Source organism: Calonectris borealis, chromosome 2 (assembly GCF_964195595.1).
Source record: "Calonectris borealis chromosome 2, bCalBor7.hap1.2, whole genome shotgun sequence".
Taxonomy (NCBI): domain Eukaryota; kingdom Metazoa; phylum Chordata; class Aves; order Procellariiformes; family Procellariidae; genus Calonectris; species Calonectris borealis.
The window spans coordinates 92,466,737-92,484,968 of record NC_134313.1 but is presented as its reverse complement, the minus strand read 5'-3'; the positions used below and the strand labels follow the sequence as shown (position 1 = coordinate 92,484,968).

General features: G+C 44.1%; 1 protein-coding gene across 1 annotated transcript in view; it reads right to left on the bottom strand.

The window, feature by feature from the left end:
* The window catches only part of CDH20 (cadherin 20), a 119,401-nt gene that overhangs the window by 18,457 nt on the left and 82,712 nt on the right, over window positions 1-18,232 (bottom strand). The window contains exons 3-6 of the mRNA XM_075142517.1: window positions 11,906-12,200; window positions 10,077-10,196; window positions 6,241-6,408; window positions 4,176-4,363 (exon numbers count right to left, since the gene is read on the bottom strand). Coding sequence (XP_074998618.1) covers window positions 4,176-4,363; window positions 6,241-6,408; window positions 10,077-10,196; window positions 11,906-12,200 — 771 coding nt within the window. The remainder of the gene's footprint in view (window positions 1-4,175; window positions 4,364-6,240; window positions 6,409-10,076; window positions 10,197-11,905; window positions 12,201-18,232) is intronic.

The window sequence follows — 18,232 nt, the reverse complement described above, 5'->3', positions numbered from 1 at the left end:
AAGAGTCGGTTCCTCAAAAATGGGTCCTGGTGGATGCTCACACATGAGGTGGAGGTCCCAGCTAGGATCCTCTTTTCTCCCTGGTGAGAGCAGACTCTTGTCTCCAGAGCGCTTGTCTGCCAAGCTGCTAAAGGGCTCCCGTGGGAGCAGGGCACACGGTCAGCCTCTCTTGCGGGATCCTGCTCCAGTTTGTATCAGTAATCCATCCTTTCTAGAACTGGGGTTTTTCACCTCCTCAGTAAGCGTCCTAAACATAGGTTCACAGGCCAAGTGTGCTGAGTGCGGGATTTGAATCTCCTCCCTGCCTAGAGAATAGTTTAATTTCAAAGCACTATGAGCTACCCTGACCTCTTCCTGCGGGACCCCTTCCACTTTGTATTAAATACTCAAGTATTATTTGAAACAGGGAGTGGCAATGGCTCTTTTTTTTTCCTTTTCTTTCCTGGGATAATGGATAAAAGGCAGGCAGCTTCCTCTGTTAGTCATTTCATGAATTGGATTTCCTTTCTAGGTAAAACTACTTATTTGGTGAACTTGGCTACAGAAATAATTGATGCTGGTGCTGAGCTTTTCAATAAATAATTTTTTCATCTCCCTTCCCCCTTCTTTTCACAGATCTCTGAAGAAAATGGGGCCTTTCCAAAACCTGCTTAGACCTAAATGGAGAATTCCATATTTAACATGCCATTTACCAGTCTCGATAAGAGATGACTAAAAGCATCTGACAATGACAGCATGGAAGGATCATTCCAAAACATACAAAAAAAATTCACCAGATGAAGTGCACCTTACAGAGGACACAGTCATACTTCCCAAGATGCAGTTAGAAGTTACAAGCGATCCCGCAGTGGTTAAATGGTCACAACCCTTTACTTGTATCATCTGGGGAGTTTTAATGCTGAAAACCAGCATAACTGGATCCCCTTAGCTGGCACAGATCCTGAGCAAGACCAGGAAAACCCTCAATTCTCAGGGTCGCCCAGTGGGACATACTCCTTTTTGTTACATGAATGGCTTTCAAAACGCGTGGCTTTATTCATGCATAGGGGTTTGAGCATCATGTGTGGAAGTACCACGCACAGCCTCGGTTCATTCAGACTCCAGTAAGATCACTGCTGTTCCCATCCAATACCTTTGTTTTTCCTATTCAGCTCTTTCTTTCTGAAGACCTACCACCAGACTGGGGCATGGACATGGGTAGGAACACAGAGGAGGAGGATGCCAAAGCAACCGGAAGACCGAGGTAGAAGGATCATTACTGTAGCAGTGAAGCCCTCCTTGGCCAGTCATAACCCATCACTTTTCTGCCCTGCTCAATAGTGCAGCAGGGAAATTCTGCAGCCATGAGATGTGTATTAGTTTAAGCAATATCAGGAGAAGTTTCACATGCTCAGGCATGGCAGGAGTATATATTATAGGCCTCAAAATATACCCTGAATTCAGTGGAGGCTTCAGTGCTTGCCTGCTGCCACAACAGCTTCTGTCTTCAGAAGTAGAAACATTGCAGCGACATACAAAAGCTCACGCTTTCACAGCAAAATTACCAGTATGGAGGTCTTGCATAGGAATGCCTGATGAAAGACTGGAGTTCTTGAAATTATAAAAACTAGAGCTCACTCAGCATTTAGTACATGGGGTTAAGGAATGAAGACTGGAATGGGAACTGTTTTTTTTGTGCTGGGGGAGATGATGGCCCAGTATTACTGGAGATGCTGTCCAGCGATACAGTAAGAACTGTGCAACCTGTAGCGGCAGGTACAGACGATCTGAAACTTGCTCCTGCTGCCCTTAGTTCCACCTGGTAAATTAGCAACTACTGCAGGCATAGCACTTGTCAGCAAGGATTTACCTAGGTCTACAAACATACTACCCATTACCGCAGAGTCATTATGGTCTACCAGTTGCATATTTATGCATTGTAAAAGTAGCGATAAAATATATTCACATGAGCAAGCAACACTTACTGTCCATCTGTCAAGGAACGTGCAATGCAGAGCTGCCTAGAAATATACTAAGAAAGAGGCCATTATATTTCATGGTTTCTCATGCGAAGAACACTGCATGAGAAACATTGCATGTACACTAAAAACCTAAGTTATAAAAAGAGCAGTTAAATCACAGAAACACTTAATAGCTATAAAACCCAACTACATTAGGAAAAGACATAATCACCTAGAATGATCAAGTTAGAAAAATTAAACAAATGTGCTGGGCCATCACATTTTTGATGCTCCTGGGTGCAGACCCCCTTAGTTTGCCTTGGAATCCTTCATCGTTAGCCGTGGCTTTCCCTCCTGATCTTCTCACATGCCAATGCCTCAACACGCTCCCCCCCTCATCAGCTTTGTCTTCCACGGGTGCTTTCAAACCTCCTTCCAACACTGGTCCCATGGGGAGGGCAAGCAGGTTGCCTTCTCCTGCGAACCGAGCCTGCTGCAAAACACAGCCGAGAGGAACGCCGAGACAGGCATGGAGAGCCGTGCCACGCCGGCGGGATTTAGCGGGAGCCGCTGTGAGAACGTGATTGACCGGGCAGCGGCTGGGGAGGAGGGCAGCGCGGGGCTCCCCGGGTGCTGGGCTCCGTGCTGGCTGGGTAACCCACCACCCTGCCTCCCACGGGCAGCGCGAAAGCGAAGGCGGGGAGAAGGGAGAGGCTGTCGCTGGGGTGAGTATCAGCCCCACGGGCGGGGAGCTTGAAGGGACTGTAACTCTTCAGGAGGCACTCAACATTTTGTGGGAGTAGTGGGGTGAGATAAATGGCCACAAGACCGCAAGCAGTGGTCTTGTCTGTAACCCTAAATTCTGACTTTTTGATGCCCGTTATAGAAGTACTAGTTATTTTGTTTGGGAAATCTGTCTAGAAAAATTAAAAGGAAAGTTTTGCTTTCTCTCTGGTTTTAGAAATTCCCTCTCTCTCTCTCCTTCCCCCCATTTTGATATCCTTTTCTATTAACACCAGTTGATTTTTTTTCTTTTTTTTTGGTTCCATAGGACAACTTTCCTAGTGTTTGACTATTGATAATCATAACATTACAAAAAGCTACAGGCATATATAGAATTTTACAAACATTTATGTACAGTAGATGGATTGAGCAGTATGTACCTGATGCCAATACATACCTGGTATGATTGATGCCATAAATTTTTATAACTCCAACTCCTGACATACATGAACATCTAGTAAAACTGTATTCATAATAACAAAAGTCAAGCTTATTGGCACATTTAGTCCAAAGAAACTATTTTCTCTCACCAGTGAGTGAAAAATTACATTAGAGTTTGCATTTAACATCTATTTCATCCCAGCAAAGCACTTAAGCACATGCTTAACTTTAGGGACTACTGGGCATAAACAAGAGTTGGAGAAAAGTGGCCATAAATACATGTTTAAATGCTTTGCTGTAGGGCATAGAGGCTTGCTGGGTCAAATCTCTCCCATGTTTTGTTCCATTTTAGTGCACAATTTACTCCCAGGCTATTTAAATGGAGACCATACTTCCTTATTAGTACACTATATATGCTTAGGCAGAAATACGGTTCAATTTCATAACCTAGAAACAGAGTTGAACTTCTAGCATTTATGTAAGATTGTAGAATAAATATCCTATAGCAGGGAGTCTAAGCAAAACACTCTATTCCTTTCTGCATAGCCTGAGGTACAGAGTACTAGCAGTTTCACAGCTGCCATTTTAGAGACAGCTTCTTCTAGCCTAATTAGCATTTATGGATCTTCAAGCAGCAATTAAAAAAAAACCTGCCTGGGTTTTATTGGTTTATAAATAATTCTAAGGCATGCTTTACTATTGTTTGTGGGACACCGGAGTGAAAAATGTGTACAGTTCAAATGCAAATATTGATCTAATTTCTTGCATTGTAGGATAATTAAGCTACAGAGAATATTTAAATAGATAAATAGTGAATCAGAACACTCCTTCAGTGGGAAAAGACATGTTTATGCTAATGCTGTCCCCAGTTTTTAAAGGTTTCTCCTAGGAACACAGTCTGCTTTCATTTTTTAGCAACGAATGTTAAAGAAATTGTGTTTTATAGCAGGAAAGGGGCTACTGTCATGTAATGGGAACCAAGTTACTACAGGCATAAGGGAATATTGCACACATAAAATGTAACCAGGACAGCCAGCCATATAAATTACTATAAAAAGGAAACTTTACTACCTTTCTCACAGTTATGATGCCAACTTGGTAATTAGGATCAGTATTAATATCAAAGACATCCAGTCCATCTCCATCCACAAGGCTATATTTCATCTCCGCGTTAATGCCTTCGTCCAGGTCTTTAGCAACCACGCGGCCCACAGTGGAGCTGACGGGAGCGGACTCCAGCACACTCATCTGATAATGCTCTGGCACAAGCAGCAGAGAGAGAGGGGGGAGCAAAAAAACAAGCTGTGAAAAGGAACCGAAAACTGCACAGCAATGCAAAGAGTAGATCAGGGCAGGCCACAACACTGCATAGCCTGCAGGGAATCCCTAGTACCTTTCCCAAAGCTGCAACAGCGGTGTGATTTCCTTTAAAAAGCCACAGCTAGACTGAATTGCCTGGGAAAGTTTTATTTAGGTGTCTGTCATATCAACAGGTTTGTTCAACGGGTACTTTTCAAAACAGCAATATACCTGAAAATGGGAACTTCAACTAGAAAAATAGGGCAATTAACACCAGTGCTGTTGCAGCCATGATATAAAGCAGGATATGAAACAGATTTAATAGGACAGGTATACTTTTTTAGATCAGCTTGTACAGCAGGAATAAACACACAAGTTTCGAGCACCACAAATGCTTTCTGAAGTCCGTATAAACTTCTTTTCCATCCTGAACAAGGTTTTGAGGGCTCAGAAGCTTGCCTGTTTCTTCCAAATTTACCAGTTACTCTATTAAAATATACTACCTCTCCCTACAAATCCTGTCTTGAGCACATTTGGTGCATCACTAATTTGCTTAGCAGCAAGCCTGGGGAAAGAGAGCGCTGCTATTTTAAAAACGTGTTTTAAAAATATAAATGTTTTTGTACCTAAAATACTTCTCTGCCATCATACTTTATGTTCAAACCTTCCTTGCCACACTCTCTCTGTTAACTCCACCAATTTTTGACCTTTACAAGGTAGAATAACACCAAGGGTGGTGTTTGATCTATTCTCATTTTTCTTAATCAAGAGTTTGATATCAAACAGTTAAAATTCATGCCACTTTCAAAACAGGACAGGCAATGGTGTGTTCAACAAGTTGCTCTGATAGAAGAAGAAAAAAATGTTGATGCTTCTTGCTGCTCTTAGTGGAGTCCTTTGATTTGGCAGTGCAACATGTAGAAACATATGGAGAAGAAGAATAGCAAGAAAAAGAAGTTTTCATTTCTCAGCTAGATGAGAAAAATGGCAAACCCAAAATGGCTTGAGACTGATCTATACTACCAAAAGAATCAGCTTTCTTTAAAAAAAAAAAGAAGCAGGTCCCTTGAAAGATTTAGTTCAATCAAACCTGAAAAGTTTCTTTCAAATTTTTAACACTAATATAGAATTATGTAGGTAAATTTGCTCTAAAAGAATTTTAAAAAGAAAGAGCAAAATACTGCAAATCTTGCTTTGAGATTCACTTCTGTAAATACAAAGTAACATTTCTGATAAGAGCAGAGTTGCCTTTTTTTTGCATTCCATTAACTGTGGCTGTTACATATCTTAGGGTTTAACTGTATATTGCTAAGGTTTAGAGGAACCTTTACTGGAAAGTAGCCTGCACGACAACGCACTCTACACTGGCAGCACAGCTACCAGACGCTCCCCTGCAGCGGCCTGGCTGGAGTGTTGAATGAATTATCTTTCAACTTCCAGCACCGCCACATGTCCCTGATTTGACAGACATCCTTTTGGAGATAGGGTGAAAAGAGAATCAGGGCAGCAATTAGCAGCCAAAGGCAATGGCCATGAGCAGCCTCGGAACACAAAAGATGTCCTTCTTTCCTTTTTCTGTAAATTAATTTCCCACCCTTTAAAAGAAGTGTTGGTTTTGATGATTTGGAGGACAGAAACCTCTTCTGAAAGACAAGCTGGTGAATGCTCCATTTTGACATTTTCTGAAGGAAGGAAAGTAAGTTCCTTCTTCAATATCAAATTCTGCCCATCTTTATTTGTCACTGTCCTGAGTTTGAAAATGGCTGTAATGAGAGCAAACAGCAGCCGTGTAACTCAGCCACCCCTTTTTGCCCGTCCTGACGCAGCGGGTACTCACTCTGTGGAAATCTGGGTGGATTATCATTGACATCAGAGAGGGTGATGTTGACTGTGGTTGTTCCAGCTAATCCTCCCAGCTGTCCACCCATATCCTTGGCCTGGATAATCACTTCATAATATTCTTTTGCTTCTCTGTCCATGTTCATTAGAGCTGTCCTAATTAAGCCTGAGATTGAAGGGGGAAAGGGGTTTCAGGAACAAAAGAAAAAGCAGTTAAAGAGTATACAAACAAGGTGGGATGCTCTTGCTCTTGCATCGTGCTCCCTATGTCAAGAATAAGACCAGACTCTGCATTCAGTCTCACCTTTTCTGGCAGAGTAAAACTCACCCAAATTAAATCTAGGTTAACAGAAGGTGTGAATTTTAAAGAAGCCCAGTTAAAATGCATCAGCTGTGGGGCAGGCTGTCTGTTCAAAATTAAAATGTTGTCTTCCAAGGGAGATGGAAAAGCATTTCGGGAATAGAGTGCGCTATGCTGAATTAAGGCCCTGCTCAGGCTAAATACGTCCGCACAAAAGGTGGAAGTGATGTGATTAGTTAGAAGATATGTATATATAAAAGATATATAAAAAAGATATATATAAAAAAGATATATCAAGTTTTCCAGAGTGTCCCTACACACGCAGTCGTGGAGGCACCCTGACATAAACCCACGGGCTTTGCTCGGGTCCTTCGGGACCCACGCAGGGGGCCAAGGAGCAGAATTTGGGGAGATGCCGCTGGTTCGGGCAGGTCGCTCCTGCACCGGGGAGGGGCGGCGGGAGGCGGCAGGCGGGAGGCGGTCACCCTGCTCCCCCCACCCCGCAGAGCCTCCCTTTCCGTCGGGGTAACACTACTGCGGGAGGACATGAGGTGGCAGCAACACTTCTCTGATGGAGGCTGCGAGCAGCCGGCCCGGGCAGCGCTGCCGGAGCCGGCTGGGGAAGCGGCTCCCGCCGCCGGGGCTGCGCGCTCCTGCCGGCTCCTGCTGCCGCCTCCGCGATGCCGGCCTCGCCTCACCCCAGCGGGTAGGGTGTCTGCCTCAGGGTTTGGATGCTCCGCTTTCTTTTCCCTTGGGCGTCAGGTCTGGTGGCGAGCGCACTCCTCTCCTTTTCACCCGGCGGCCCCCCCTGAATCCTGCCCGTCCCCGTGTCTGTCCGCCCGGAGGGAGGCGCGCAGGGCTGCGTTTCAGAGCTGTCAGACCTCCAGTCCTCCCAGCGCGACCCGTTCCTCACGCCTTCAGCGCCTCCTTGCCCACAGCGTGCCGGCAGCTTGCTCCTTCGCAACACGCCTGCCCGGCATGACGGGGCAGCTCAAGAGGCTGCTCGGCCCCACGAGGGTCCCCGAGCAGGAGAGAAGCGGTGGCTGGGGATGGAGCCCAGGGGGATGTACTGCCAGGGGGCACTTCCTAGGGCACTAACGGCCCTTGCTAGACATGGGCTGTGACACATTTGGGGTGCCCTCCCGTGTGGGGGCAAATGTGTGTCCGCTCCCAGTGGCACCATCCCAGTGGCATGGCTCAACATGCAGTACTTGCACATCAGGACACCATTAACTTGAGTGAGCTGCATTTGGTCTTTATTTTTAGCAGAAAGACAATGTATGGGTTTAATAAAAAAGCAGTAAAAAAGATACTGCATTGGCAATTATCACTGTATATAGAAGGGAAGAAATAGTGACCAGTACTGAACAATTCACAGTGTGCTATTTTATTCTTGCAACATGGAGTCTTTAAGAGTCTCATCCTGCAAAGTTGAGTGACTCCCGTGAAGTGCTGTAGCTCCTCAACTCCCATGGATATAAATAAGATATGAAAATGCTTAGCATTTTGGGAAGTATTTTCTCCATATATGAATACTTTGTAGGGAATATCCACTCTTGGCTTGTCCTTAATACAGAACAGGCTAGATCTAAAAAAAGACATCAGTGCCTAAAAGCCAGGCTCTGCCATGCCTATGTTTGGGCCCTCTGGTCCCTAGAGGAGGGCCAGTCCAGGACAACAGGACTCAGAGCCAGGTCGGGGTTCATGCTCCTCCAACTGGGACCCAGAGGAGCAGCCATGCTGAGCAGGGAGCCTCCAACGCTACTGCACACAACTGGTCAGCAAGGAAATGCTGAGGATGGTGATGAACCTTAAAAGGTTCTTTAGGGCTATGGGAAAGGCTCAGATCATCAGATCTTCCAAAATAAAGGTGCTGTACCATTTCTTTCACCAAACTGAGTGAGGGTCGCTCTCTTAATAAAAGTAGTAAAGAGCAGAGGTGATGTCCTCCTTTTGTATAACAGCCAGATGGTTTCTTGGGAAGCGGGAGACTCGTGGGGCCTTTGCCTACTCCGCCTGAGGCGATTTAAATCCACGTTTTTTTACCTTCTAGGGGAATATGATCATGGACAGGCTGTAAAAGTATTCTGGAAAAAGGGAGGAGGAGGCTCTCAGCTTTCCTTTGGGGTTGTGCCTTCACATATACATTCGTTCAACACCCGTGAGGCCAGTGACAGAACAGGAAGAGGAGCACGCTTCTGGAACCAAGAGGTTGTGTCAGGAGGTGAAGGATAAGGACTCCAAATGCTTCTAGCAGAGGAGTGTATGGAAATTGATTACCCACTATCGGGTGCTTTAATCACTACACTTCAATATAAAGGATCTGGTGGTCGTTTATGCTCTAGCTCTGTTTCAGAAGAACGTGAGAGCTGCAATTGCATTTTGTGGGTTACCGAACCCTGCAGGTGGGTTTGCACTGGGGAAGCCAGTTAAGAGTCCAGTGCCTGTGATGGGGAAACAGTCTCTGGCTCACAACTGCACTTAGCCGAAATGGGTGCCCTGTTGCCCACTTGTGAAGGCTGAGACTGCTCTGGACATGTCCAGAGATGCAGGTCTAAATGACTGGGAAATTAATAAGTGGAGGAAAAGACCTCTTCGGGGTTAAATACCAATCAAGTACATGATTTTCAACTTAAGGGGCTATCTTCTAAGTTGCATTCTAGTGGTTAAATCTGTACAGGATCTGACCCTGAATATTGCTGCTTTGCTTTCTTAGAAATCATTCAGTACTTAGCAAATCTATGATTATGCCCTTATTTGTCTGTGGTTGATAACCTGACTATAAAATGAACATTACTGTTTTATTTAATATTGTAAAGAGCTGAGGAAATAACATGCCACATACAAGTTTGTCTTTGGCTAGAGCACCTACTCCATAAACTACTAACTTTCAGAAGTAGATTATGCAGCGTTTTTTCTATTTTGTCGCCTAGGGCTCAGCAGTGACTATTGTCTCATGAGTTTCTGACCTTAGCACTGCGGATGCCCTTTAGAAACTGTCAAAACCTGTCAGATTCCTCTTTTGGATATAAACCTTGGATATACACAGAAAAAGAGAGAGAGCAAGCAAGGAAAACAGAGAGGGTGTCTTATAGATAATTTTAAGGTTATTAACAAGAATGCCCCTAGGTAAAACTACTCCAGGTAACCGCATCCTTTAGCCTGCACTTTCCAGTCCTTGTTGGTTCATAGATTGCTTTTTTTCCACTAAGCCTTGTTACCAACTAGATGTGCTGAAGACATTGTTGCAGTGATAGAGGCCAACAAGAACATTTACAGCACCAAACCCACCCAGCTCCCGAGCTGCAGAATATGGTCATTCAGGTGAATATATCACTGCAGAAAGCATGTCCTTCTTCTGGAGCTCATTACCACAGCCTTGCTTTACCCCTCACACAGTGCTGCTCTATCTTGGTTCCGAGCCGGAGAAATATGTTTCTCTGACCACAGTCATGATGCACTGCCTTTTCTTGCTGCTTGAAACTTTTTCTTTTGGTTTTCACGCTGCCTCATTCCCTGATGAAATAACGTACCTGTCCGAGAGTCCACAGAGAAATATGGTTGTCCTTGGAGAATACTGTACACTACTCTTGCGCTGTTCCCATAGGTTGGGTCATCAGCATCTGTTGCTGTCACCTGGATAACAGAGGTGCCTGACAAAAAAACCCATTAGGTAAGACCTTGTGGGATAAAGAGCTGGCATGAAAAGTACACAGTTCAAAATAAATTGAAATGCCTAACAAGAGCTTTCCCACACTGAACTTCATTATTTGATGCTCATAGTGCTTGTACTTATTGCTCATACTTGTATCTCATTAGCACTAAAGGAATTAATAGGCATAAATTCATCATGCGTCTATAAGAAGATATAAAAGAGCAAGTACTCTATGGACCACAGTTGCAGAATTGCTGATCTAACAGTACTTTGTTATGATTTGCAGAGAGCTGGTAGTTATATACTGCTTGCTTCTTCTCCCCTTTTCTTGATTTTAAATGTTATTTAAAGGCAGCTCAACCTTAAATTTATCTATAGCTATGCTGACATAAATCACGAACTGCTGCAGTGGGGCCATGGATGCTGTATGTTGACTAAGGGATGGAAATTGTACACAAATAGTGAGTGTGAAGGGATGTATCTCTGAGATAATCTCTCTGTGGGACTGCAGTTTACATTGCATGGCCTAGAGATTATACCCTGCTGAAGTGCCTTTTGGAACCCGCACAGATGCATATGAATTTCTTTTCTTCAATCGGGTTTCAAGGTCTGCTTCCTCTGCAGCTAATAATGGCTTGCAGGTCATGCAATTTATCAAGAACAAGGAGAAGGTAAGGCATAACTGTTTGAAATACATGTGAGTTTTGACTCCTTAAAATGTCAGACAATGCCTTTATGAATGTATCTAGCCTTCTACATAATGATTTGTGTTAGAAACAAATCCAGTGTTACTAGATACGCACTGGAAAATAAATTCGAATTCAAGCTAGCCGTTACCATTAAGAAACATTATTTCTGAATGGAACTTTTGTATTTGATGCTTTTCTCTAGCTTTATGTCAACATAATATTGAAGAATGAGAAGTTGAAGCGTATCTGTAAGTTCAGGACATGTGATTTATATGGTATTATCTCTGTAATGACATCAGAGAGCCAAAAAGCAATAAGCATCTCCAAAAGAAAGAAAAAGTCCAGAAAAACAGTATTTTATGTGACTATTGGATTTGTTATATGGAAGTGGTTTCTCCTGACTTGTGGAGGTAGGGAGGCTGCTGTTTGTCTTCTGGCTGCATTGCAATAACAGGACTGTCTTTGACATGATCCCACTCTCTAAAAGGGGAGAGCAAATGGTACCAGAACTTTGGGATCCACTGAACTGTGTTTAACGCAGGCTGACAGGGATTAGAAGGAGCAAAGCTGCTAATAATTGTTGTCATGTCTCCATGATTCCAAGGGCTCCTGGACAGTATTTCAGCTCTCAGTACAAACTAGAATAGGTTCCTAAAATTGTGTTATTTTCTGGATGGTAATGGATGCCTAATGGTCATTACTATTGCTACCATTTGATGGCAGGGGAGAAGGGGCACTATGTTACTGCAAGTTGCCTGAGGATGGCATGCTGAAATGACACCCTTTTTCAGCTCTGCTGCTTCCCTTGGCATGTTTTCTTTCAGAGGGCCCAGCTGTCGGTGGTGTAAAGCCTGCTATCCCTCTTCTGCGGCAGCCAGGCACCCCGGGGGAGGCTCTCCTGCCCTGCAGCTCCTGCGCAAGAGGCAAAAGCTGAGTCCAAGGAGTCAGGGAATTTACGCTTTAGTGACCATCTCCAGTTCGCTTATGGGGGGAAGAGACTCCACAAAAGCTGCCTTACCCACAGGTGACATTTCTGGAACAGAGGCTACGTAAGGTCCATCCAGGAACTTGGGTTCATTGTCATTGATGTCTTGGATTTTGATGATGAACTCCGACTCCGGTTCCATCGGCCGGCCCGTTCGCCTGTCCAGAGCCTGCGCCCTCAGGGTGTACTGCGACCTTTCTTCCCGGTCCAGTCGCTGAATGGCATGAATGTCTCCTGTGGTGTCATCAATTGTAAACACAATGCCAGCTCCCTCTCCTGAGAGGATGTATTTGATCGAACCATCGCCCCTGTCCATGTCAGAGTGGAGCTGCGGAAAGGAAGAGGACTCAATTAGACCACAAGCTGGGCAAGCAGCTGCTGAGAAACACTAAGCACGTGAGCATCCTGAGTATTTTGGTCTCACTGTTGGAACTCACAAGCTGGTTTTAATAAACTTGTTTTGCTGAAAGAGGCAAATACTCAGTAAAGTCTGTATCACAGAGTTGCAATTAAAAACCCCCTCCTGTCTTCCCATTTCTGCACCCACAACTGTGCCAGAAGAAAAGGCAGAGACGCCCAAACAGGGACAGGCTCTGTGCCTTTTTGAAATCTCACTCAACACAATAACAATCTTTTGCTTGGTTGCAATGGCCGTTGAGAAGGTCTCACTGCTTGGCTTGGGATAAGGTGAGGTGAGCAAAGCCACAGAATGTGCTTGCTCACATGGCTTAAGAGGAGTCAGATATTCCAGGGGTAGCATAATGTTGGGGCAGATAAGGCAAATGTGTTTGGGATCAAGGGGAAAGCAGGATGGGAGAGCTACTCAGTAACTGTCATGATTCAGAAATATTTTCATTTTTTTTTCCATGAAAATTTTTGCAATAAAAATTAGGCTGGATCCTTATATGTTCAGGAAAGAATTATTGTCGAACAGTAGGTAAGGTAAGCAGTGAGGAACATTTGATTGTGTCCATGGCAGGCTACAGAGATGAGAGGCATCCCAAATTTTCTAGGGAATTAGCAAACGGATTTATTGCATGACTGCTAATTAGTTCTGAACAGCCACAGATAGCTGTGAATGCAACAGAACAGAAGAAAAGTAAATGCAGTGCTAATTATCATCTAAAACAGAGAAATAAATCATCCTGGGGACTACCATTCTGTTAAACACCTGGTTCCCATGAAATACTTGGAATAACTATCAAAAGACAAACAAATCACTTAATTTCACTCACACTATGAAGATGCTTAACAGTATGCTTATACTTCCACGCTTTTGAGGAATAGAGCATAAAGACCAATGCCCAGAGATCGTATTGGTTCAGTCCCAAAAGACAGGAAGGCAATAGACTTGAGGTGCAATAATCAAAATGGGATTTTCAAGAATGGCTGAGGTGTGAATACCATTTTCCAGTGTGATTATCATTTTGAGAGATGAATAAAGGATAGATAAATAATAAAAAAAAAGTGGTCAAAATGGGCTGGATTCAGTTAAGCACATTTTAAAATGCATGTGTGAGCTAATTATCTCAAGAAATATGGTCAGAATTAAGTGTGTGTTTAATGCTTTGGTGAGCTCAAAGGACATATGGGAATAATTGTGGAGGATGGGGCCAAAAATAGGTAAATATTTGTACTGGAGAGAAAGATCTTGGAATAATAAACTGAATATATGAACACAGGATTGGTAGGATTTGAAGAAAGAATCCAGATAGAAATGGATAATTTGTGTGGAAAAGCAGAAGTCAAACTTGATGCATTTGATTACAGGCTATTCTCTCAAGAAAGAAAGAAAAAATCTCATCTCTGAGCTATTTAAAAACACACTGAAAACTATACAATAACTTATCACATAGGAAAGTTTTATAGGGTTGTGGACAAATTGGCTTATTTGACCTAAACATTTTTAATGCCAGTGGACCAGCTCCTCAGCTGTTTTAGGGTACATGGTCCCATCGACTTGGGAGCTGAAAGACCATTTCCCCCAGTGAAGTGTCTGGTTGGAAGATGCTCATTCTCTGGAGGTTGTTTTCCTTACTAGTCTCCCAGAGTGCTGCACGACCTACACAAAACGTGGGCCTACTCCTGATTTTAGGGTAAGACTGATTTCACCTGAGGTGGGATCTATATGGTTTTTTGTGGCACATCCCACTCTGCAGACAGGTCTGTATGTAGGTGGCCCATCAACTCTTAATGACTGCTGGGACAATGAGTGTTGATGGCAGGTATCCATCTGCCGCAGCAGCACTGCAAAGTGGCTGCAAGAGCTAAAGCTGCAGATTGTGACAACTGCCGTGTCAGGTCATGGATATTTCATTTCGTCTCTTTGCCGCTGGCCTCTGCAGTGGCTACTGCCTCTGAGAGACAGCAGTCCTTCGGAGGAATGCTGGCAGCTCTCAGGTGATGTATCAGCTAAATGGAAGAAGAGCAAGCCCAGAAAAATTTGGCAGCGGCAAACAGTTAAATTTAGATGACTGCCATGTGTATTAATTCACACGCAGGCGCCAGGACTGCAAATTGGCGTATCTTCAGGAAACATCATCTTGTGATTAATTTTAAAAAAGACAGTGGTTGTCATTATTTACCCTAAACACCCATAACTCAGAGATTATCACTGCAGGAGCTAGTAAACAGGATGCTTCCAGAAGGAGGACACTATTACCGCTTTTTGAATCGGTTCAGAATCACTAAGCTACATCTTGGGCATTTGTTTTAGTGCCTCAGTGCGTCAGTGAGAGAATGCAGCTGCTGAGACAGATACAGATGTTAGACCTGATTAGGGAACTAGAACAGGGCCTGATGGAAGAAAATATGTTTTGGAATATCAACAAGTCCTCATTAAATAGGAAAAAGGAAAGAAAAAGGAAGAAGAAGTCAAAGTCAAATTCAAAGTCAAAGAAAAGGCAAAGGAAAAAAAATTATAAAAGAAAGAGGCAAAGGCAAAGAAAATTGAAAAAGAAAAAGAAAAAGAAAAAGAAAAAGAAAAGGAAAAGGAAAAAGAAAATGAAAAAGAAAAAAGAAAAAAAGAAAAAGAAAAGAGAAAAAGAAAGAAAAAGAAAAAAAGAAAAAGAAAAAGAGAAAAAGAAAAGAGAAAGAGAAAAACAAAAAGGGAAAAAAGGAAAAAGAAAAAAAAGAAAGAAGAAAGCATTTTTTAAAATAGCAGAAGGTGTTCTGGAAAGTTCAAAAGACTTAGAAGAAGATACTGAATCAAACTCATGGGTTAAATTACACCTTCTGTCCAAAGCCTTATTTGGAATCAATGCAGTTGTGTAGGGAGCAAACAAGGAATGAACATGGCACGCTAATAAGAATTTGGGAGTACAAGAGGATCTCTGTCTAACAGTGATTTGTTAAGTGTTGGGTCTCAACCAAGGCTAGGCAGTAAGAAATGCACTTTTGCCACTTCTCATATAACCTGCTTTTTCTAGACAAAGCAAAAAAGAGCATAAAAGACTTAATACTTCCAGAATGCAATAAATCTGAAAGAATTTGGTGTCTGAAGGGACTGAAGCTCACATCATTGCAATGACAAACCCAGTATCAGGATGCTGCGGTTTGGGGTATATGTAGAAGTCACTGTGTTGGAAAGGTGATCAAGATTTCAGTTGGCTCTGTTTTATGGGTAGTGCAATAAACTGTGCTGCCATGTGGCTGGCGTGGAAGTAGAAGGAATTCATTTGTACTTTCTTCTCCATATTAAAGAATGGACTATGGGAGGAATGAAGCCGATAACTCCTGAGAAATTGTTAACTGTGTCAAACTGGGTTGCTTCTTTTGATAAAGATAGTATAAAAGATTAAGGAGGCTATATCTGCATCTGAACATTTCTGGCAAAGGGCATGTGGAAGAGAGTGGTGCTGCTGGGGGCATCTCGGGAGAGGACTCGCGCAGCTCTGCTAACCGCGCTGTGACCCCATCCTCGACGTGCTCTCCTTTCTCTGCCTCCAGGGAGGGAGCACCTGCAGGGGATTTTTATGAGGATGTGTGAGTGAGTTTGGTTGATCTGCAGTGATACTCTGTAGGAAGGACACATTTTATTCACTCATTCAGCTGCTGTGGTTCAAATGCCGCTTTCCTTCGAAACAGGGTTAGGGAGTCTCTGACATGGCAAAGTGGTGAAGTCTGTCCCCCAGTTCAATTATTGATGCAGTTTTGACTGCTGGATGAATGTGGAAAATACCTGCTGCAGCAAACGTGGGGGTTTTGCTTTCCCTGGTTCATCCTATTAGCCCATAATGGCTACCTCTAGGAAAGTTGAAGCCTCATATTTATCTGTGATGGGACCAGGAACCCTCTGAAGCTAAAATACTTCAAATCAGGATCATGAGCACTGGAGAAAAGCAAAAATTGCACAGACTTCACCTCAGGAAGTTTCTTTTCATTTCCCTGTCCAGAAGATATTTTGCCCCTTGCCTTACAGTTACGTAGGGAAGTACATTTTTCATAGCAGGCTTGAAAATCATATTAAACAAGGTTGGATCCGTGGTTCAAGTCAAGGTGCTTTTTGGGTTGCTCCAGTCATACACAGCTAGCCAGAAACAGCTGTACAAGAGCACCAGAGAAGCCCCTCTCTTATGGGAAGCCTTTAGAGTATAAAGTAAATACAATTGGATCTATGCTGCGCGCTCCTTCTCCTTCTGACACGGGCTGGGAGAGAGGAGATGGGTAGAAGCAAGGCCTGGCTAGCAGGATGTTCCAGGGTGTCGTGGGTGGTATCGGTTAGAAGAGGCTCTGCCTGGCCAGGCGTGGGACCAGGGCTGTTTGGAGGGCGGGTGCTAGCAGCGAGCAGTGGGCTGGGAGCCATTCTGCACCGCCGCCCCGCGCCGCGCAAGCCCTTCCAGAGCTGTTTCCCAGTCAGCCTGGGGTGACTCGGCCTGAAAAATTTCTGGCCTGCCAGAACAATTAATTCAGCCCACAGTCTATGCCCTGCTGACCCCTTTCCTGAGGATCCCTAAGACGAACGCAGGCGGGGTGACGAATTGTGGTGGGCTGCAGCTTCTTCCGAGAGCCTGTGCCTTTGGCTGTGTGAGACGAGGGGAAGCCTTTCCCTCATGGCAGCCCCCACTGCATTCATCCCACTGCTTGGCTGGCTGCTCTGCAGCCGGTGGAGGGGTGGGAGAAGATGAAATGTTTGACGCCCAGAGGCCCATTTTGGCAGCAGAGTTCCCTGGTGTCTGGTCTACACCGAGCAGCGCAGAGCTAGGAGGCCTTCAGAGTGATCCAGCCATGTCAGCTCAGCCCTGCGTGGGGCTAATTGGCCCTGATAACAGTGGGAGCTAATCAGCCCTTGCGCCTCCCTACGCTAACACAGCCGTGGGGCAGGCGGTCCCAGAGAGAGCTCAGTCACGGCAGCTTGGGCCTTTGCGTGGTGGACACAGACCATGGAGAGTCGTCTCTGCTTTCCCCCATTCAGCGGAGCTCAGCGGCAGCAAGCTCAAGAGCACTGCCGGCCGCGCCAAGTTTTTGTGCTCCTAATGACACAATCAAGTCTAAAACAAGGATGAGTCGGTTTCTTCTAGTACTTGTTTTAGCTGAAATTCAGCTCACAGTGCAAGTCTGGAATCGTTTCAGATGAAACAGAGTATGTGAAATAATATGTCTGGCCCTCGTTCCAAAGCTGGGAATTGCATGAAACCAAATATTAATTTCTTTAATCAATAGAGATATCAAGAGCTGAAAAGCTAGGTGCAGAGATGAATGAAGACTAATGAGGTCTCATTTGGCGGCAATCACTAGTAATGCCATTGCTATGGGAGGAAGGAGAGCACATCTTGCTGTCAGTCACACAGGGATAAATCAGGAGGAGGTCTTCTGAAGCCCGTTGATTCATTTTGATTTATACTGGTGTGACTGAGGGCACAGTTTAGCTCCATGAGGTTGTAGAATGATAAATACAAGTCCAAAATGGGCCGCCTTTTTTTTTTTTCTTTCTGCAGATGGATAGCTTGGAAGGAAAGAAGGAGCCTTGATCATGTAAAAATAAGCAACGAAATCTGAAGGAATTGTTTTCTGACATCCTTTCTTAGTTCTTAATTTTTCACATCTACCTATATGTAGTCTGCACTCATCGTAGCGGTATCTGATATTCTAGGCATGTAAAATCTTAATTATATTGTTCAAACACTTAAGCACACTAACTCTCCCCCTCCCCACTTTTTCCAGATTTGTCACCTTGGTGTAGAGTAGAAGCAAACTTGGTGTTGGCCATAACCCTTTGAATAACAGGGTCAATAGTTCAAACAATTCAGAGTCTTTGAAAACAGTCAGAAAACAGAAAAAGCAGGATGGTTATAGTGAGGCAGATTGTGATGGCAGACATCACTGGTCTGATTTCCATCAGCTTGTTCCTCAAGGAGCTAC